Raw genomic sequence first — 22,045 nt, forward strand, 5'->3', positions numbered from 1 at the left:
GTCAGGAAGCAACAGTTAGTTAGAACTGGACATGGAACAACAGACTGTTTCCAAATAGAAAAGGAGTACGTCTAGGTTGTATATTGTCACCCTGCTTATTTAACTTCTATGCAGAGTACATCATGAGAAACGCTGGGCTGGATGAAACACAAGCTGGAATCAAGACTGCCAGGAGAAATATCAATAACCTCAGATATGCAGATGACACCACCCTTATGGCAGAAAGTGAAGAACGAAAGAGCCTCTTGATGAAAGTGAAAGAGGAGAGTGAAAAAGTTGGCTTAAAACTCAACATTCAGCAAACAAAGATCACAGTATCTGGTCCCATCACTTCATGGTAAATAGATGGGGAAACAGTGGACAGTGTCAGACTTTCTTTTTTTGGGCTCCAAAATCACTGTAGATGGTGAACTGCAGCCATGAAATTAAAAGACGCTTGCTCCTTGGAAGAAAAGCTATGACCAACCTAGACAGCATATTAAAAAACACAGACATTACTTTGCTGACAAAGGTCTGTCTAGTCAAGGCTATGTTTTTTCCAGTAGTCATGTATGGGTGTGAGAGCTGGACTATAAAGAAAGCTGAGTGCTGAAGAATTGATGCTTTTGAACTGTGATGTTGGGGGAGTCTTGAGAGTCTGTTGGACTGCAAGGAGATCCAACCAGTCCATCCTAAAGGAGATCAGTCCTGAATATTCATTTGAAGGACTGATGCTGAAGCTGAAACTCCAATACTTTGGCCACCTGATGCGAAGTACTGACTCATCTGAAAAGACACTGATGCTGAGAAAGATTGAAGGCGGGAGGAGAAGGGGACGTGAGAGGATGAGGTGGTTGGATGGCACCACTGACTCAATGGACATGAGTTTGAGTGAACTCTGGGAGTTGGTGATGGACAGGGAGGCCTAACGTGCTGCAGTCCATGGGGTTGCAAAGAGTTGGACACAACTGAGTGACTGAACTTAACAGATGGATGTTCCTTACTGTACGATGCTGCAATGCCACTCCTGAGCATATATCCGGAGAAGAATATAATTTGAAAAGATACATGCACCCCAGTGTTCACTGCAGTGCTATTTACAATAGCCAGGATGTGTAAGCAACCTAAATGTCCATCCACAGATGAATGGATAAAGAGGTGGTGTGTACACACACACACACACACACACACACACACACACACACGAATATTACTCAGCCATAAAATAGAATGAAATAACGCCATTTGAAGCAACATGAATGGACCTAGAGTAATATACTGAGTGAAGTAAGCCAGAGGGAGGAAGACAAATAGATTGCTTATTGTGGAATCTAAAAAATGATACAAATGAACTTACAAAACAGAGACTCACAGACATAAGAAAACAAAATTATGGTTACCAAAGGGAAAGGGGGGAAGATAAAATAGGGAGTTTGGGATTAAAATATATATACTACTATATATAAATCACCAACAAGGACCTACTATATGGCCCGGGTTACTATACTTAGTATCTTGGAATAACCTATAATGGAAGAAAATGTTAAAAAAAAACACACTACACATTTATATACATTTATAACAATCAGTTTGCTGTACACCTGAAACTAACACAACATTGTAAATCAACTATTCTTCAATAAAAATTAAAAAGTCAAAGTCAGGAAACATTAAAAAAAAAAAAGCTTTATACAAAAATATAAATATTGTATGTTTCCATTTCTAAGAAGTTCCAGAACAGACAAAACAATTTATGATGAAAAAGATGGTGATGTGTGCTTTGGGGGTCAGGGCTGAGGCTGATGCTATCCTGGAAGTGGCCTGACGGAACTATGTGGGTGATGGGAACGTTCTGTATCTGGACAGGCACTCGGGTTAGGTATGTATATACATTTCCCAAAACTTACCAAGTGGACTTGAAACTTCTACAGTTTCATTGTTTGAATGAAAATCTTTACCTAACAAAAGATAAAAAAATGTTAAATGATCGCTGTGGTAGCGTTTCAGTGACTATTTTTAAAGAGACCCAGGAAATGGCCTGTTCAGTTGTAATTGACAATTACCCAACTTTTAAATGTGTGCCACATATTGTGCTAATATTTTGCTTGGCATTCCTTTTTAATTAAAAACACTACCAGGGTAAGGACCATTACAAGTCTCATTTTACAGATGAGGAAAGATGAAGCTCAGGAAAGGTACCAGTATCATATGACACTTGCCATCTCAAGCCCTGCAGAGAATCCAGATTTCTTCTGCTGATGAATAACTACCTCTGCCCCACTCAAACTTGACAGAGTAAGAGCATGGAAACTGAATCTGAATCTGCACAGTAAATATTACTGAGTTTTGGTTGAATTTTTATGTCTCCAGACAGTGTTATGTGTGCTGCAGCTTTCCCTGAACATTAAATCAGTTTTAAGGGAATGCAGAGAGTGCTAGAAGTTTTTAGGAAGGATCCTTTTCACCAGGCATCCTTTCTAGTCCAGGGGATTTTCGAACTATTCTTCATATAAAATCATACATGAAGGCTTTGTAAAATATAGCTCACAGCCATGGGGCCAGCAGCGCCACCTCTTCAGTCTCTCCAGCGCTTCCAACTCACCGCAGCATCGTCTGTCCGTCCTCGGTGACGGAGCCCAGTTAACCTTCCTCCCAAAGCTTTATGTGCTTGTAGGATGGTGGGACGTTCAGAGAGGGATGCATGTACACTCATACCTGCACGCACACACTCAGGAATATAGTTTTATAAACAATACTTAAAAGAATTATTCCTGTAATGTATGATGCATTTTGATACTTTATAACCAAGTTGATTTAGTGATGATTAATAGATCAAAACCCACCTTTTGGAAAACACTGCTGTCCACACCTCCTGATCATCTTCCTGACATCACCAGTGAGAACTGGAGAACTTGTTGAGAATCTACTAAGGACAAGGGCTGCCTGTAAGAAAAGGATCACACAGAGAACATTGCTGCTTAGGGTTAGAACATAAATGATGAGTTATTCTGACTTTTCTTGGGAAAACAAATTTCTTCTCACTTAAGCTTTTCTAATAAAAACAGAAGACTGCTAAATTATTTTTAATTGAGCTTCAAGGCAGACTGATGAGGTAGCAGCCAGAGATTCCCTTAATAAGCTACTTGGCTTTGAATTTCAGTCTGCATAGTTCTCTAGCCTTGTCTTCAAAGGAGTAATCAAGCTGTTCCTTCTCAGCCAAACCAGGAGGAAAGATCATAAATTGAGAACGTGAGGTGGCTTTGAGATTCCAGAAGCTGCTGCTGTGAGCCCAGTGTGAATGATCACCCCTGACCCAAGAAGGCCTGCCACCAGTTGACACGTGTTCCCAGTGCTCTCTGAACAAATCGAGAAGGCTCTTCACACACATTTTCAAATTACTGGGTCATATTGGCTTGACTGCTTGAGACTAGTATGTCACTTTAAACCAGAGGACAGACCTATAGCTCAGACTCAATGCAATGGGGAAGACAAGATAGTCAAACACCTCAAAAGCGGAGGAACATGTAAGTCACAAGTCAAGATCAAAATGATTTACATTTAGCTGGCTCCAGAATCATGGTAGAAATGAAATCAATCACAGACAGACTTAGGATTCCAGAAATGTAAATCGTTTTTAATATACTTAAAAGCACGCTGAAGTCTCGATTTATAAAAATAAATACATAATATGACAAATTTATTTATGATCCTGGGGCTCTTAGGAGGTCACACTCTTTAACAGATGTGATGTATCACTGTAAAACATACATGATCTGTTATACACCCAGAAGCAGATTCCAGTTGTAAAAGTAAAATTCCTTCAAGGATCAGAATGAACACAGATCAGTCTTCTGCTATAGAAATCATGTCCAGAGCTGGGCAATGAGGGTGGGCCCAGGCACAGCAGCCTCTGACCAGCCAGTCTGCAGTTAAGGAGCCAGGGCAGGGAGGTGCAGCCCTCGGCTCACAGCGCCACCCTGCAGGCCAGCCAGGCCCCTAACTGCAGAGTGACTGGCCCCCTCAAGGGCTCCATGGGGCACCCAGCCTCTGCTGTGTCTCTGAAGCACAGGAGGGCTATTTTGTCCTTACCTGTGGCTCTGTCTTAATTTGGGAGCAGAAAACTGAGAAGGTGTATTCGTTGAATATTGTCATTATAACACTGAATGGAAATTATGATCCTGTCATGGGTGCTGAGCTGAGAGAATGCAAGAACTCACACTGGGCTTTCAGAGACGGGGAGAACGGGTGAGTGAGCATGCGCATCTGAGGTGGGCACGAAGGGAGTGCTTTCTCCAACCAGCATGCTCTCATGGGCAAGGGGTCTGGCCTAAAATACCTGAAAAGAGTTGGAGAATCAAGTTTTTAGCCCTGTAACACACAACATAAAAATAAACGAGAACAAAAATCCAGTCTTGTTAGTAGACAGCTGAATTGCGATTAAAACCTGAAATGTTTCTGTGTAATTGTCAAAAGGCTGGAATGTATCTGGTACAGTTTAATCCGCTGTTGTTTCTTTGGCTGTCTTTCAGTTTGATCAACAGAAATGGTTTTTGACACTCTCGATCCTATTTCCCAGACCACTGAATTCCTGTCATTTTTAGGTTGGCTAGTTTTCCTTCATCAGAAAAATGACCCCAACAACCTTCCTACGAGTGAGGGTGTACTTCTGAATAGAAGAGTCCTTCGGCTGAGATGGCATCTCCAAGGCCCACAGTTCGAACAGGATCTTTACACACCAACACTGGTGTGAAGTGGAAGGACACGCCCTCCCTGTGCCATTCGACCACTGGCTCATTTGGGTTTAACACAACCCTGGAGCCGGCCTCCAAACGGGAGGTCGTGAACTCGTGGGGTGCCTTCAGAGATACGCGGCGGGTGTCTATGGTCTCCGTCGCGCAGGCCTGTGTCCCGGCCACGCGGGCTCCTGCAGCCACGGCAGCCAGCTGGTTGGCCCAGTGTCCATCCACAGTCGCCAGGATATGGTAGGCCAGCGTGTGGAAATGGATCCTGCTGAGGTCCGAGGCTCTGCTTTCACTTTTCCCATGTTCCTTCAAGATCCAAAAGAGGATGTCGCTGACCACGCCCACATCAGGAACACCATTCCAGGAAGAAAGAGAAGAGTGAGGTCCAGATGCCGACTGGCTGAGAAATAACAGCTCCTGTTCATTCAGCCCCAGGGAAGTCACGGCCGGAAAGACCTGCTAACAGAAACAAAATGGGGGTCTCTTTCTGATGGACACCTAGCTCCTAACCTCCTAGGACACGGCCAGTGACAAAAGTCAGGGAGGGAAGGCAGGGCCATCTTTCTTCCTTCCCAGAGGACTCCCTGCCCCTGAAGTCACTAAGTGACAGATCAAGGTCACTATCTTGGCTCTCACACATCTAACTATCTCCACTCGCAATATCAAGTACAGTAACTGGGAAGGTGCAGTGATGCTGTGTTAGAGCCAGCCTCCTGTTACACGCTGGAGGACAAAGCAGTGTGTGTGCACTCTGGATTCCTTTCCACAGTGCCCAGTCTCTGCCTCAGCACACGCAGCAGAGCCTCTCATCACTGATGGGGCCTGACTCTCAGTTCCCGAACATCTTTGTGTGTTATACCCACACAAAGAAGAGCCCACCCCACAGCCAGGGTTGCAAGGAGAGTGCCTCGTGTCAGATCTAAGTTTTTTGAACAGGTGTGGGTTAGGAAGACTGTTAGGCGACAGTAACACTGTGGAAAACAGCACCGAACAGGAGCCAGGTCTTCTATCTTGAGGGGAACCACGATGTCCACCTCACGATCTTTCTTACTTAGCACTTCCTTCCTTAGAGCAGGGACCTGCATAAAGTGAATGTCTGTGCAAGAGATATGAGCCCTGTGTGTATTTATATAAAAATCAGGGGTGCTAATGTAACAGCACTTCTGTTTGCCGTATAGTCTATATCAGATGCCAAGCTAACGGCTCTATTTCACTCACTTCTTGCTGTAACGCTCTGAAGGAAGAAGGGGTTGCCTCCACCTTACAGATAAGGGGACTGAGGCTTAGAAAGGTTAGGTAGATAGTTATGTAGAAAATGAAACAAAGATGGCTTTTTAAAGAAGTGAAAAAATAACCTCAAGAAGAGAACATGAGTAAAAATCATACTGAAAAGCACCAGGCGTGAACCCTAGCGTAAACTGTGGACTCTGCATGACGACGACTTGTCAGTGTTGGGTCACTGACCGTGACAACCGTCCCACCTGCGGACGGGGGTGCTGGGGGTGGGGGAGCTAAGTGGGAACTCTACATCCTGCTCACTCCTGCTGCGAGCCTAAAACTGCCCTAAACACCATTCACAGGTTAGACTGATGAGAAAGCACATTTAAAAATCACATTTCAGCGGCAACGATATGAGGAAAAGAGCACTGTAAAGAAGTAGAAGTAAACCTGTGCTGTGCTCATGGATGCCAACTTTGCAGCATCAAACTGACAAATGCTTTTTATGCCCCAATCTAGCCCTTCAACTTCTGAGAATGTATCATCCACATGTACCTGGTCATGGGTCCAATTAAACTCATGTAAAAGGTAACTCACAGCAGCACTGTAGGAACAGAAAAGGGCAGTGAGCCAAACCCTCGGCTCCGGCTGGCATTAAAGACCCTGTGTGCACCACCGCTGCTTCTACGCACGTGGCAGCAGGGAGACTGATGACTCTCCACGTGATGACAGAGAAAACATCTCCAAAATGCATCCAGTGGAAAAAAGCTAAGTGTCTATGCAGTCTATGCAGTATGCTATGCTATCTTTTGGGATAAAGAGGGACGAGATTATAAGGCTCTTCCCCATTTGCTTATATATGCACACAATGAATCTGGAGGGATGAAACAAAACTCGTAAGGAGATTACTAACAGTGGGTACAAGGGCAGGAGGAAGGGAGATTTCACTGTGCATCTTTTAATATTTTGTGAATTTTGAACCATATATTACCCATGAAAGAAGTTAAAAAACAAGAGGTTAACTAACCTGCCTAAGTTCACAGGGCTGGAGAGTGGCAGGCAAAGTGGGCATTCCAATCCTGGTTTTCAAAATCTGTGCTCTCAAGCATCCCACTCTTGGATTTATCTGATCATTGTTACTGTCCAAAGGCTGAACGTCTGGGGGCCTGATGGCGAGGGAGTGAAGTGTCCCCCAAATTTCCTTTCTCTAAGCTTCCTGAAGTTCAACTAAAAGCACCGGAGTTGGGTTTTTGGTTTTCTCCTTTGGGTTCCACTGCAAAGGGCATTCACTTCCAGCCTCCCCATGCTAGAAGGAGAAACACACACTACAAACCCATTGGTAACACGCCCCATGAAACATATCAAAATCAGACTGATTATATTTTTTGCAGCCAAAGATGGAGAAGCTCTATACAGTCAGCAAAAACAAGACTGGAAGCTGACTATGGCTTAGATCATGAACTCCTAATTGCCAAATTCAGACTTAAATTGAAGAAAGTAGCCAAAACCACCAGACCATTCAGGTATGACCTAAATCAAATTCCTTATGATTATACAGTAGAAGCGACAGATTCAAGGGATTAGATCTGACAGAGTGCCTGAAGAACTATGGGCAGAGGTTCATGACATTGTACAGGAGGCTGTGATCAAAACCACTCCCAAGAAAAAGAAACACAGAAAGGCAAAATGGTTGTCTGAAGAGGCCTTACAAATAGCTGTGAAAAGGAGAGAAGCGAAAGGCAAAGAAAAGAAAAGATATACCCATCTGAATGGAGAGTTCCAAAGAATAGCAAGGAGAGATAAGAAAGCCTTTTTAAGTAATCAATGCAAAGAAATAGAGGAAAACAATAGAAAGGGAAAGACTAGAGATCTCTTCAAGAAAATCAGAAATACCAAGGGACTATTTCATGCAAAGATAGGCACAATAAAGGACAGAAACAGTATGGACCTAACAGAAGCAGAAGATATTAAGAAGAGGTGGCAAGAATACACAAAAGAACTATACAAAAAAGATGTTAAGGACCCAGATAAACATGATGGTGTGATCACTCACCTAGAGCCAGACATCCTGGAATGTGAAGTCAAGTGGGCCTCAGAAAGCATCACTATGAACAAAGCTAGTGGAGGTGATGGAATTCCAGCTGACCTATTTCAAATCCTAAAAGATGATGCTGTGAAAGTGCTGCACTCAATATGCCAGCAGATTTGGAAAACTCAGCAGTGGCCACAGGACTGGAAAAGGTCAGTTTTCATTCTAATTCCAGAGAAAGGCAATGCCAAAGAATGTTCAAACTACTGCACAAATGCACTCATCTCACACACTAGCAAAGTAATGCTCAAAATTCTCCAAGCCAGGCTTCAACAGTACGTGAACCGTGAACTTCCAAATGTTCAAGTTGGATTTAGAAAAGGCAGAGGAATCAGAGATCAAATTGCCAACATCCATTAGATCATAGAAAAAGCAAGAGAGTTCCAGAAAAGCATCTACTTCTGCTTTATTGACTACGCCAAAGCCTTTGACTGTGTGGATCACAGTAAACTATGGAAAATTCTTAAAGAGATGGGAATACAAGACCACCTTCCCTGCCTCCTGAGAAATCTGTATGCAGGTCAAGAAGCAACAGTTAGAACCAGATATGGAACAATAGATTGGTTCCAAATTGGGAAAGAAGTACGTCAAGGATGTATATTGTCACCCTGCTTATTTAACTTCTATGTAGAGTACATCATGTGAAATGCTGGGCTGGATGAAGCACAAGCTGGGATCAAGACTGCTGGAAGAAATATCAATAACCTCAGATATGCAGATGACACCACCCTTATGGCAGAAAACAAAGAGGAACTTAAGAGCCTCTTGATGAAAGTGAAAAAGGAGAGTGAAAAAGCTGGCTTAAAACTCAACATTCAAAAAAATAAGATCATGGCATCTGGTCCCATCACTTCATGGCAAATAAATAGGGAAACAATGAAAACAGTGACAGACTTTATTTTTTTGGGCTCCAAAATCACTGCAGATGGTGACTGCAGCTATGTAATTAAAAGATGCTTGCTCCTTGAAAGAAAAGCTATGACCAACCTAGATAGCATATTAAAAAGCAGAGACATTACTTTGCCAACAAAGGTACTGTCTAGTCAAAGCTATGGTTTTTCCAGCAGTCAGGCATGGATGTGGGAGTTGCACTATAAAGAGAGCTGAGTGCTAAAGAATTGATGCATTTGAACTGTGCTGTTGGAGAAGACTCCTGAGAGTCCCTTGGACTGCAAGATCAAACTAGTCCATCCTAAAGGAAATCAGTCCTGAATACTCACTGTAAGGATTGATCCTGAAGCTCCAATACTTTGGCCACCTGATGTGAAGAACTGAGTCCTTGGAAAAGACCCTGATGCTGGGAAAGATTGAAGGCAGGAGGAGAAGGAGATAACAGAGGATGAGATGGCTGGATGGCATCACCGACTCGATCGGCGTGAGTTTGAGCAAGCTCGGAGAGTTGGTGATGGAGAAGGAAGCCTGGTGTGCTGCAGTCCATGGGTCACAAAGAGTCAGACAAGACCTTTTAGCTTAGTTGGCTAAACTGAACTAAACAAACCCATCAATAACCCTGCCCCATGAACCCATCAGTAACTCTGCCGTCTTCCTAACTTAGCAGGAGATCCTGCTCCAGGACAGTCCTGGCTCCTGACTTGGATCTCGTGGACCAGGTCTGGGTGAGATGGCTCCCACAGCACACTGAGCCCCGAGTACTGCCCGTGGGTTACCTGGTGCACAATGCTGCTCATAAGCTCCTTGTTGGTCATGCTGGCCAGCTCCAGGTGAACTGGAACACCCGTAGGGATGTCAGAAATGGAGGTCACGACCTGCAGAGGCAAGAGGAGAGCACTGCCATCAGAAACAAGGAGTCAGGCAAGAGGGAAGGATGGGTCCAAGAGGCAGTGCATCCTCATGAGAGCTCCTGGCTACGTGGGCGACCACACTCTCTGTGGACAAGGGAGGCTTTGCCCAACAGGGACAACTAGGCTCTGCAGGGAGGCGCTGGGGTTAAGGACTTGGAGCACATGGGAAACCTCCCTGAACAGTCACAAAGCCAGCCTCTTCCTGGGGACCTAAACTGAGCAATTGGCTTCAACTGCTGTGTGAACCTGCAACATGCTGATGTGAATGAGATGATACGGAAAACATGAAGGACACGACCACAAACACTGCAGCCTGCAGCCACGTTTGGTTTAGCATAGGAAGCAGAGGCTCAGGCAAGATGATGTTCTGACCTGTCCTACTCAAGCTGCCGCCTGCGCCTGAAAGAACACCGTGAGGCGCCTTGCTGGAGTGGGAGGCAGGCTTCCTGGCTACCACGGCCCATCCCGGGAGGCTGGGATCTAGGGCAAGGCGGTGCAGGCTGCAGAGGCCCAGAGAGGCGGGAATCCGAAGGAAGACACGAGCTGCGATCTGTGAAATTCTGTAGCAGTGCCACCGTTACCTCCAAGAGCCTCTTCCTCTGGAACTCCTTGCTCTGTCCCTCCATCATGTGCAATCCAGAGAGGACCACCAGGTCTGGCTGAAACTCCTCCAGGCTAGACACAAACACCTCCAGCATATTCATGGCCCCGTTGGAGAGGTCGTGGGAGAAGATGAACCGGTTGGCATGGGGAGCTTTTAACTGGTCCCACTCCTCCCCTAGAAAAGCCCAGTCAACACAATGGGAAGAAAAGGAAGAGGCTTTGAGTCTCCGAGCTGTGTGGGGAAGGCAGGGCCTCACTAGAGCCTTGGCTCGGGGCAGGCGGGCCTCTGGTTGAGTGAACCCCAGCTGCCACGGCCTAAGGGGAGCACGGTGCCCTGGCCAGGACAGTGGTTGGCAATGCACCAGAAACCCCAACCCCACAAAAACACAGTATGGGTGCTGTGTGCCTTTGTCAAGGGCTGGCAGGGTCACGCCCCTGGAGTCCCAGGAAAGTTCTCCTGCCCCCTCAGCTCTCATACCCAGGAGCCCGGGTCCCTCCCCACCCAGAGCATGATTCCCAAACACCAGTGTGCAGCACACCGTGTGGGCCTTCATGCAGGCCAGGCTGCCTTTCCTGAAGCAACTTCCACCTCACGGGAGCAGCCTAGCACCTGTCATTTCGTTGGGACCTGAGGAGGCTGGAATTCCAAGAGCCAGGCTGACCACACCCCATCCCCCAGCCCTGCTGCCCACTGGTGGCTTCTGGGCATTTGATCTGGAAGCTAAGAGTAAATGGCCGCTCTAGCCTGTGAGCAAGCTGCTGTGGAATAATGACTGTAACAAGGAATAAAGACTGAGTTCACGCCTTATTTCCTCCCTAAATGGTTGCTGACTGCTCAGCCCACGGTGTGCTCCCGCTACTTTGAGGATCCAGTGGTTTTCCTTTACATGGTCTGAGGATCTGTCACTTTGCTTTGAGTTTTCTACTGTTTTATCTAGTGTTCAAACCTGTATCATTACTCATCTTTGGGCCACATCCCCACTCAACACTGTGTGTCTTTGATTCCCACAGCCCAGTCACGGCCCCCTGCAGAGACTGCCCACTCAGTGTTCACTAATCTGATCCAAGCAGGAGGAGGCCAGAGCCTCCCCAGCTGGGTCCTGGGCAGGGGTAGCTGGGAGTCTCTGCAGCTTCAGGAGTGCCTCTCAGCATCGGCCTAGTCAGAACCTAGTTTTTAATGTGCAGATGGCAGCCCCCTGTAGATCCTGATGTGCAGTTAGGTGGTGAAGTACCAGTTAAGACACCCCCCTATACATACACACAGCTGCCAAGCACTCGAGGGGAGGGTGCTAGTACCTGAGTCCTAAGGGAGGGGGCGGTGTGGGGGCAAGAGGTTTTCCTAAGCCCACTCTGCGCCATACCATGCGGATCCCACATTCCTCTCCTTAAAGTCTTGAAAATCTCAAAACTCAGCCTAAGGGCTGCCTAGGCGATTCCTTGGAGGCCATGTCCCCCTGAGCACCAGGTGGAAGCAGTCACCCCCAGCCTGGGGTGCTGCCAGAAACTGGCATGATTTATGACCCGAGTGTACACAGCTTTCCTTCCACGTGAAGCATCTGTCCCATTTACAAAACTCAAGTCCATATGATGAAGCCTAGTTTTTCACTGGTTTCATCATTTACTGGCTATTCCTTCAGAAAGTTTTTCCCAAGGCAGACTAACCCTGGCAGAGGGTCCCTGTACGCTGCAGGCTGATCTGTTCCCTGGGTCAGCGCCCCACTTCCTTCCTGCCTCCGCTAGGCCTCTGTGTTTTTTTTTTTGGGGGGGGGGGGTGGGGGGGAGTGGCAGCCATCCACCCCTTACTCTGAATTCAGCTTTACTGAATCCATTCCTCTGAAAAACATTTTATATGTGGGACATATGTATAAAAAATCTATGAAAGCAGGAAAGAAAACAGCACCAATTTCCTAAAACCTGATATAATGGTTATATTTGTTAAAACACCACATTCCTTTCTTAACTCCTCGCCCATATCTTATTATTTACCCAAAGAAAATGCCCGATGGTGATCCACAGAGCTGATGGCAGCATTCCCCCTCTGCTTCATCTCTGAAGACCCAATGCAGGGGGGCCTCACTGAACTGTCACCTCTGAGCAGACTCAATTTCAGTACCTTCTCCCCCAGGCCACTGCTGTATTAGAGGACTTGGCACGCGACTGTGCCATCATGTATTCAAGAGTCCTCCTGTAGTGATGTGTGGGCTGAGGAAAGGGCCCATATCTTCTTTTACCAACACACTTCTACTGCCTCACACCACACCTGGCATTCAGCCACAAGACCGAATCAGCAAAGGAACAGTGAGGAAGAGGACAGACCAGTGACTCAGGTCCCCATGACAAGCAATATGGGGTATGCATGCTAAACCAACAGTTCCCCAACCAACAAGATTGTGTACAATGATAAAAACATGCAACACGGGTATTCTCCGCAGGACAAGACCTGGAACTGCTACTCAGACTGAAACTGTGCAGGAGCATGCTCTAACTTAACCCAGGAGAGAAGAGCCACACAGCATTCAAAACAAACTGATTTCCTCAGCAGAAATGAGAGGGAGGCAAAAATAAACATGCTTCCGCAAGGCAAGGACAAGGAGGGGAGTGGAGAGCTGACTGCTGGAAGTTTCCTCAGGACAGATGGAGTGGCTCGAGAAGCAAAATGACTGAGACGCAGACAGGGTGAGCCTGTGATAAAAGCCCATGCCCTTCTTTTCTAAGTTTTGAATTTATTTCCTTAAGTGATCCCTTTTCTCAGTTTATGATCCTGCCCTTCAGCCAGTAAGTCAGCAAAACCAATGCAGTGACTCACTGCCCAAAGCCTGAAAATAAGCTTCTCGGAGGAGGGCTGGTAAGAGAGCAGGGACAAATGTTGACAAATGCCGTCTGGGAATTTATCCATCTAGGTTAGAGACGCTGGGGATGGATTTATGTTAAGAGAGCTGACCTGAGGGTTGCCACCACGAGACTAGGTTTCCTCCAGAGGCTGATGAAAATGTAACTTCACACTGAGCTGACTGGAAGGCCACTGCTTAGTACTAAGAAATAAGGCATGGAAAAGAAAAACGAAAGTGGGAAGCTTGTAAACCCAAGGATGGAAACAACCTCTTCAAGATTAGCTGTGCTGTCTTCTTTAGGACATACAAGGCACAGCTGTCAAATACACTGAAGGCTTGGTGGTAGTTCTCTCCACTCTGCCATCACCAGGGAAAATGACTGGAACAGGGACCACAAGTTCTGAAGGGAGCACCAACAAAGCGAACATGAGACAGGCGTGGAACTAGCAGCAGCGGCAGTGGCGCCCCGAAGGCACACCTTCTGCTCTAGACCCTTCCAGTCAGCAGACTGACTCATGCCTTTCGCTGAAGCAGTTCACTGCTCACCACTGCCTTCAGGCACTGAAAACCATTACTCTGCTCGCCCATGAAGACGGAGAGAAACTCAAAAACTGTGCAGATGGAACTGCCCAGTCCAACATCCTGGCTCTAATTTTCAGACTCTGCCCTTCCTAACCCCCTCGATTCCAGTAAGCATCCAAAAGAGAAACAGAAACATTCTCTTTTTGTACTTGTAGGAAGGCATAATTTTTAAGATGCACTATATTTTATTTCTTAAAGTCAATTACTCTAGTAGGTAAGGGTTTCTTAAGCGTCAGACTTGGAAGTACTTCGCTAATGCTTATTAAGTAAGTACTGCTTTAAGGTACCAATTAGTCTATTTAGATGCTTAAATCTTTAACTTGAGTTAATAATGTGAATCAGAAATTCAAGAGTTCTATGCACAGGAAAGATACAACAGCAAGTACATGGACTCAAGCAATTAAAATACATTCAGGTATTTAGGATCTCTCAGAAATCAGATCTGTGTTCTGTTTAACACATAAAATCTAGTAGGGGTAGGATGGGGTGAATTTGGAATTATAAATCTTGCAACATTATATAATGGGAAATAGTATGTGTAGTTAAATATAAAACACTTCCACTAATGCACCCAAAGGAAAGGAAAATCCTTCAAAGGAAGTTTGCCAGAGGCCTGGAATTAATCCTGAGCAGCTTGGAACAGCCGGCCAGCAAAGCCGAGGGCAGAACCCAGCACAGAGCTCAGAGATGTTACCTGCCCTTCTCTTTTCTTCGTAATGAAGGAAAACTTTATATACATGTGTCTCACACATTTTCATTTAAGGTGCCTGCTCTCCTACCGCCTGATTTCTCTTGGGTTCAGATCAATCATACTTGAGGACCTGGGAACTTTATTCAGTGTTGTAATACTCTCCATTATTCTCCCTTGAGACAAGGGCCTGTATCAGCTCTGTAGGACCAGGGACCAGGAAACCTGTGGTAAGGCAAGAACAGGGCCCTGCCAATTTACAAAGAAACATTTCTAGCACATTCACACCCCCACCTGACAACACACAGCCTTCTGACCAGGCTTACGCCGTTACTTACTCATTTCCTCTTACCTGCTTGATACTCTAAAATGAGGTGGAACTCATCCACTTCCTGCAATGACTCTGGTGGGACAAATACATTGTCATCAAGAAGCTCATGCAGCTTTGGACCAACTGGACCACAAAGAAGAACCTGGAGACAAGCAATATGAAGTCTATCAGGAGATCTGTCCCCTTTCCCATGAAATCTGTTCAGTAAGGTACATCCAGCACTTTCATTTGTTTCAACAAAAAACACTGGACTCCAAATCCAATTCTGAAAGCTTTTGGTTTGGAGGTATGGACTGAAGAGCTCCTATCAGGGTGCAGGCCTGGAGGGTATGGACACCAAGTACCCAGAAATGAGAAGCTGACAAAAGACCCTTGTCAAGCACCCACGTGTGTTACACAGGCACTCGTGTGTCTGCTGAATCCCAGGCACTCTGTTAGGGGCTGAATGTTTGTTCCCCACCTCTACCCCCACCCCCCTGGTTTCCATGTCAAGGTCTAACTGTCGATGATACTGGAAAGGGTTTTCAGGACGTAAATGAGGCCTTAAGGGTGGGTTCCTAATCCAATCGGACTGGTGGCCTTAGAAGAAAAGGGGGAGAGGGCAAGAGATTGCTCTTTCTCCACTACATCCATTAAAGAAAGGCCCTGTGAGGACTCACAGGCAGGCAGCAGTCTGCAAGCTGGAGAGAGAACTCTCACCAGGAACCAGACCCTGCTGCAACTGTGATCCTGGGGCTGTCCAGCCTCCAGAACTGTGAGAAAACCAACTTCTGTTGTTCAAGCCACCTGGTCTACAGCATTTTGTCATCAGGGCAGCCTGAGAAGACTACGATGCACTGTACCTCACTTTCTTTTCTTTACTGACTCGCATCCTGTGTAAGCAAAGAGATACAGGGTGCTGTCTGCTCAAAGCTGCCAGACAAAAGCAACTGGTTGACTTTTACACAGTATAGAAAAGAACCTCAGGGTCACAAGACTCTAATCAACCAGTGACCTAACTTGTGGGGTCAGGCTGCCTTGTGAACAGGACTGACTTCTCAGCAGAAGAATTAAAGAGTGCTTCAGTTCATTAAGTTTGGGGGGAGGTATGCTGCAACTTTTAAAAAGCATTTTCTTCAACTCCAACCTGGGCCTCTTCCTGGCAGTTCCTTCTAGAAGCCATTTCACACCTTCTGCTGTTTCTGCCATGCCAGCTCTGGCCCCACTCATGACCAGGACAGACTCAAAACCACTGAGGCATGAAGGCTTGGACCAGGAATCAAAGGAAAGTCCTCAGAGACGATCGTCACCAGTGCAGGTTTAATATGCCCCATCAGAAGCTTCCAAAAGTATTTTTACTTGCTAATTAATCACTTGTTTGTACAGAGGCATTTTCATGTATCTAAGAAATCCCAGCTAGTGGGCAAAAATACATCTCCCTCTCCTTGACACATGTCTGCTGTTTGCCACATCTGAAAAGTCTCACCCCTGTAATTTTATTTATTTTCTCTAATTCTTGGCTAGAATTTTGGCTTCCAAGGTGAGACAACAAGGGCCAGATTTACCCTCCTGAAACAATCACAACAAAACAGATAAAATACATGAAACAACGGTTTTCAGAACATTTGGGCACTGGGCCACAAAGGACAGTGATACCTATGAAACAGAAAAAAACTGGGTAAGCCCTACAAATCCCTCTGTACAAATGAGCCCAAAGGAGTTTTCAGAGGTATAGATGGTCAATACCAAAATCAGACTGATTTTATTCTTTACAGTTGAAGATGGCGAATCTCTATACAGTCAGTAAAAACAAGACCTGGAGCTGACTGTGACCCAGATCATCAGCTCCTTATTGCAAAATTCAGACTTAAATTGAAGAAAGTAGGCAAAACCACTAGGCCATTCAGGTATGACCTAAATCAAATCCCGTATGATTATACAGTGGAGGTGACAAACAGATTCAAGGGATCAGATCTGGTAGATAGAGTGCCTGAAGAACTATGGATGGAGGTTCGTAACACTATACAGGAGGTGGAAACCAAAACCATCCCACAGAAAAAGAAATGCAAGAAGGCAAATGGTTGTACGAGGAGGCCTTACAAATAGCTGAGGAAAGAAGAAAAGTGAAAGGAAAAGGAGAAACAGAAAGATACACCCATCTGAATGCAGAGTTCCAGAGAAGAGCAAGGAGAAACATGTATACTATCATATAAGAAATGAATCGCCAGTCTATGTTCAATACAGGATACAGGATGCTTGGGGCTGGTGCACGGGGATGATCCAGAGAGATGATATGGCGTGGGCGGTGGGAGGGGGGTTCAGGATTGGGAGTTCATGTACGCCCGTGGCTGATTCATGTCAATGTATGGCAAAACCAATACAGTATTGTAAAGCAAAATAAAGTAAAAATAAAAATAAAAAAAAAAGAAAGCCTTAAGTGAACAATGCAAAGAAATTGAGGAAAACAATAGAATGAGAAAGACTAGTGCTCTCTTCAAGAAAATTAGAGATACCAAGGGAACATTTCATGCAAGTTCACTTCAGTTCACTTGCTCAGTCGTGTCCGACTCTTTGCGAAGATGAGTACAATAAAGGACAGAAATGGCAAGGACCTAACAGAAGCAGAAGGTATTAATAAGAGGTGGCAAGAATACACAAAAAAGATCTTAACAACCCGGATAACCAACCTCTCATTCACTGAGAGCCAAACATTCTGGAGTGTGAAGTCAAATGGGCCTTAGGAAGCATCACTATGAACAAAGCTAGTGGAGGTGACAAAATTTCAGATTAGCTATTTCAAATCCTAAAATGATGCTGTTCAAGTGCTGCACTCAATATGCCAGCAGATGTAGAAAACTCAGCAGTGGCCACAGGACCAGAAAAAGTCAGTTTTCATTCCAATCCCGAAGAAATGCAATGCCAAAGAATGTTCAAACTACCATACAATTGTGCTCATTTCACATGCTAGCAAAGTAATGCTCAAAATCCTTCAAGCTAGGCTTCAACAGTGGGTGGAGCAAGAAATTCCAAATGTACAAGCCAGATTCAGAAAAGGCACCGGAAACAGAGATCAAATTGTCAGCGTCCGCTGGATCATAGAAAAAGCAAAAGAATTTCAAATAAACATCTGCCTCGTGGACTACTCTAAAGCCTTTGACTGTGTGGATCACAATAAACTGTGGAAAATTCTTAAAGAGATGGGAATACCAGACCACCTTCCCTGCCTTCTAAGAAATCTGTATTCAGGTCAAGAAGCAACAGTTAGAACCAGACATGGAACAACGGACTGGCTCAAAATTGGGAAAGGAGGACGTGAAGGCTGTATATTGTCACCCTGCTTATTTAACATCTCTGTAGAGTATATTATGAGAAACGCTGGACTGGAAGAATCACAAGCAGGAACCAAGAAGCTGGGAGAAATATCAATAACCTCAGATATGCAGATGACACCACCCCTATGGCAGAAAGCAAAGAGGAACTAAAGAGCCTCTTGATGAAGGTGAAAGAGGAGAGTGAAAAAGTTGGCTTAAAACTCAACATTCAAAAAACTATGACCATGACATCTGGTCCTATTGCTTCATTGAAAATAGATGGGGCAAAAGTAGAAACAGTGTCCGATTTCATATTCTTGGGCTCCAAAATCAATGTGGATGGTGACTGCAGCCATGAAATTAAAAGACGCTTGCTCCTTGGAAGAAAAGCTATGACCAACCTAGACAGTGTATTAAAAAGCAGAGACAGCACTTTGCTAACAAAGGTCCATACAGTCAAAGCTATGGTTTTTCTAGTAGTCATGTACAGATGTGAGAGTTGGACCATAAAGAAAAAGCAGAGTGCTGAAGAATTGATGCTTTTGAACTGTGGTGCTGGAGAATACTCTTGAGAGTCCCTTGGACACCAAGGAAATCAAACCAGTTAATTCTAAGGAAATCAATCCTGACTATTCATTGGAAGCACTGATGCTGAATCGCCAATACTTTGGCTACCTGATGCTGGGAAAGATTGAGGGCAGGAGAAGAAGGGGACGACAGAGGATGAGATGATTGGGTGGCATCACCAACTCAATGGGCATGAATCTGAGCAAACTCCAGGAGATGGTGAAGGACAGGGAAGCCTGAGTGCTGCAGTCCATGGAGTCATAAAGATTCAGGCAGGACTTACTGAGCAACAATGAGATATACAGAATCTGAAGGAATTAATTGCTAGCAGACCTGTACTACAAGAACTATTAAAGGAAATCCTTCAGGCAGAAGGAAAATACCAGATGGAAATATTAATCTAAACAAACAAAGAATGCCAGGAATGGTACTCTAAGTACATAAGATCTTTTTATTATTTAACTGTCTTTAAAAGATAATTAACTATTTGAATAAAAGTATTAACAGCATAGTGTGAGATGTACAGTCTGTCTAGAAGTAACAAATATGCCAACAACAGTATAAAGACTGGAGGGGAGAAATGAAGGCACACTACTGTAAAGTTCTTACATTCCATCTGGTGGTTTAATAATATCAGTTGAAAGCAGACTGTGATAACCTAAAAAGGTGCATCATTAATCCCATCAACCGCTAAGAGACAAGAAGCAAGCTGTGAGATTTAAATTTAACCTGATATAACAACAATGATGCTAAATGAAAATGGTCTAAATACCCCAATTAAAAGACAGGAAGGACTTCCCTGATGGTCCAGTGGTTAAGAATCTGCCTGCCAATGCAGAGGACATGGGTTTGACCCCTGGTGGGAAGATTCCACTTGCTGAGGGACCACTAAGCCTATGCACCGCAACTAATGAGCCCACGAGGCCTGGAGCCGTTGCTCTGCAATAAGAGAAGCCTGTGCACCGCGAGAGCAGCCCCTCCCAGCAGCAACTAGAGAAGGCCCGAGCACAGCAACGAAGACCTAGCGCAGCCAGAAAAAAAAAGCTAAGCAATGTCAGAGTGCATTAAAAATCAAGCCTCAACTGTATGCTGTCTTACAAGACACACATTCTAAATATACGGACACAAATAGGTTAAAAGCAGACGAATGGGAAAAGATATATCATGATGACACTAATCGAAACTGGAAAGGCTATTTTAATCAAAATTGATTACAAAGCAAAGAATATTATCAAATTATTTTCTTTATCCCTGGTAATGATAAAAAAAAAAGTCAGTCCATGAAGGGATGAAACAATTCTAAACAGTTATGGATCTAAAAAGGGGCTTAAAAACACATGAACCAAAAAGTTACAGAACTTCAAGGGAAACAGACAAGTCTATAATTATTGTAGAAGATGTCAATCTCTCTCTCAATAGTAGATAAATCAAGCAGACTGAAAATCAGAAGACTCTAGAAGACTTGAAAACAATCAACTTGGCCTGACTGACGTTGATAGAACACTCCACCCAAGTGCTCACCAAGATACACTATCGGCAAGGTCATAAAAGTCTCCATAAATTTAACAGGAATCAGAAAAGCATATTCTCTGATCACAATGGAATTAAAATAGAAATCAATAATATAAAGACATGTGGAAACCCTCTCAATATTTAGAAACTAAATAACACTTCTAAGTATCCCACAAGATAGGCTATTAAATACCTCACCTCAAGAAATCAAAGGGAAATCAGAAAGCATCTGGATTGGATGAAAATAAAAACAAAGAATCAAAATCTGGGGGATAGTACTGAGGGGGACGTTAAATGGCAACCCACTCCAGTACTCTTGCCTGGAGAATCCCATGGAGGGAGGAGCCTGGTAGGCTACAGTCCATGGGGTCACAAAGAGTTGGACACGACTGAGCGACTTCACTCTTCACTCTTCCCGCACTAAACACCCTGCATCAGAAAACAAAGGAGGCTCTCAAATCAGTGACCTTAGCCATGAATTTAAGAAACTAGAAAATGAAAGCTAAATTAAAAACAAATAGAAACCAATGAAATAGAAAAAAAATATATAGAAAAAAAAATTAATGAAACTGAAAGCTATTTATTGGAAAGATCAATAAAGTTGATAAACCAATAGCCAAACTTATCAAGGAAAAGGAAAAAGAAAAAGATATAAATTACCAGTATCAGGAAAGACAGAACATCACTACAGATTCCACAGACTTAAAGGAGTAAAGGAACATTATGATTAACTTCAAGTCAATAAATTCAACAATTTAGATGAAATGGACACATTTCCTGAGAGACAAAACTACTAAAGCACACTCAAGAAGTAGATAATCTGAACTTCTTTTTATCAAATCATTAAACACCTTCCCACATCAAAAACTTCAGGCCTCTACATGGGAAAAGAATTCAAAAAAATAGTGAATATATGTATAACTGATATACTTTGTTGTACACCTGAAACTAATACCACATTGCAAATAAACTATACTCCAATAAATTTTTTTAATCTCCCCTCCCCAAAACAACAAAGTGAAATGGAAAAATAAAACACTAAAAACCAAACAGGAAAAACTTTATGCCTGGAGGGCTTCACTGGTGAATTCCACACAAATACTTTTTTAAAAAATCGAAATACTCCCCAATTCATTCTATTAGGTCAGTACTACCCTAATATTAAAATCAGACAGACATATGAGAAAAGAAAAATACAGATTAATATCCCCCAGGGAAACTGATGTAAAAATTTTAAACAAAATGTAAGTAAACTGAATCCAACAATGTATAAAAAGGGTACTACATCAGAAGCAAGTGAGGTTTATTCTGGGATACATGGTTCGTTTGACGTTTGAAAAATCAGGGTAATTACCATTTACCAAAGTAAAAAGCAAAAACCACACAATCATCTCAACAGATGCAGAAGCAGCATCTGCCAAGACCCAACATCTCCTTCTTGGCTAAATTCCAGAATATATTTCATAAAGACACTGCTCTCTTCTGTTATCTGGCTTCTATTTCACCATTCCATAACATCTGCCTTTATTATATTCACCAGGGTCTATTTCTGAGACCCTGGTTTGCTTGGAACAGCATGGACTCTGGAGCTAGACTACTTGGGTTCAAACTCTAGCTCCACTCCTTACTATGTATGTGGCCTTGAACAGCTTTAATTTCTTCATGCCTCATTTTTCCTATCTACAACATGGGGATGATAATAGACCTCCCTCAAGGGCTCTCTGAGGATCAAATAGGTTAATATAAAGTAAAGCACTTAAGACAGTGCCTGGGAAACAGTAAGAACTATGAAAATGTTAATGATTATTATT

General features: G+C 44.0%; 1 protein-coding gene across 2 annotated transcripts in view; it reads right to left on the minus strand.

The window, feature by feature from the left end:
- Positions 1–3,627: 3,627 nt before the first annotated feature.
- ADPGK (ADP dependent glucokinase) overlaps positions 3,628–22,045 on the minus strand; it is a 32,303-nt gene continuing 13,885 nt past the window's right edge. The window contains exons 4-7 of one of the 2 annotated variants that reach the window (XM_052646676.1): positions 14,887–15,007; positions 10,412–10,608; positions 9,696–9,794; positions 3,628–5,177 (exon numbers count right to left, since the gene is read on the minus strand). In XM_052646676.1, coding sequence (XP_052502636.1) covers positions 4,626–5,177; positions 9,696–9,794; positions 10,412–10,608; positions 14,887–15,007 — 969 coding nt within the window. In that variant the 3' untranslated portion in view covers positions 3,628–4,625. Of the gene's footprint in view, positions 5,181–9,695; positions 9,795–10,411; positions 10,609–14,886; positions 15,008–22,045 lie in introns of both variants that reach the window. The other variant, XM_052646675.1, reaches the window with a different exon arrangement.

The sequence above is a fragment of the Budorcas taxicolor genome, chromosome 10 (genome assembly GCF_023091745.1).
Source record: "Budorcas taxicolor isolate Tak-1 chromosome 10, Takin1.1, whole genome shotgun sequence".
Taxonomy (NCBI): Eukaryota; Metazoa; Chordata; class Mammalia; order Artiodactyla; family Bovidae; genus Budorcas; species Budorcas taxicolor.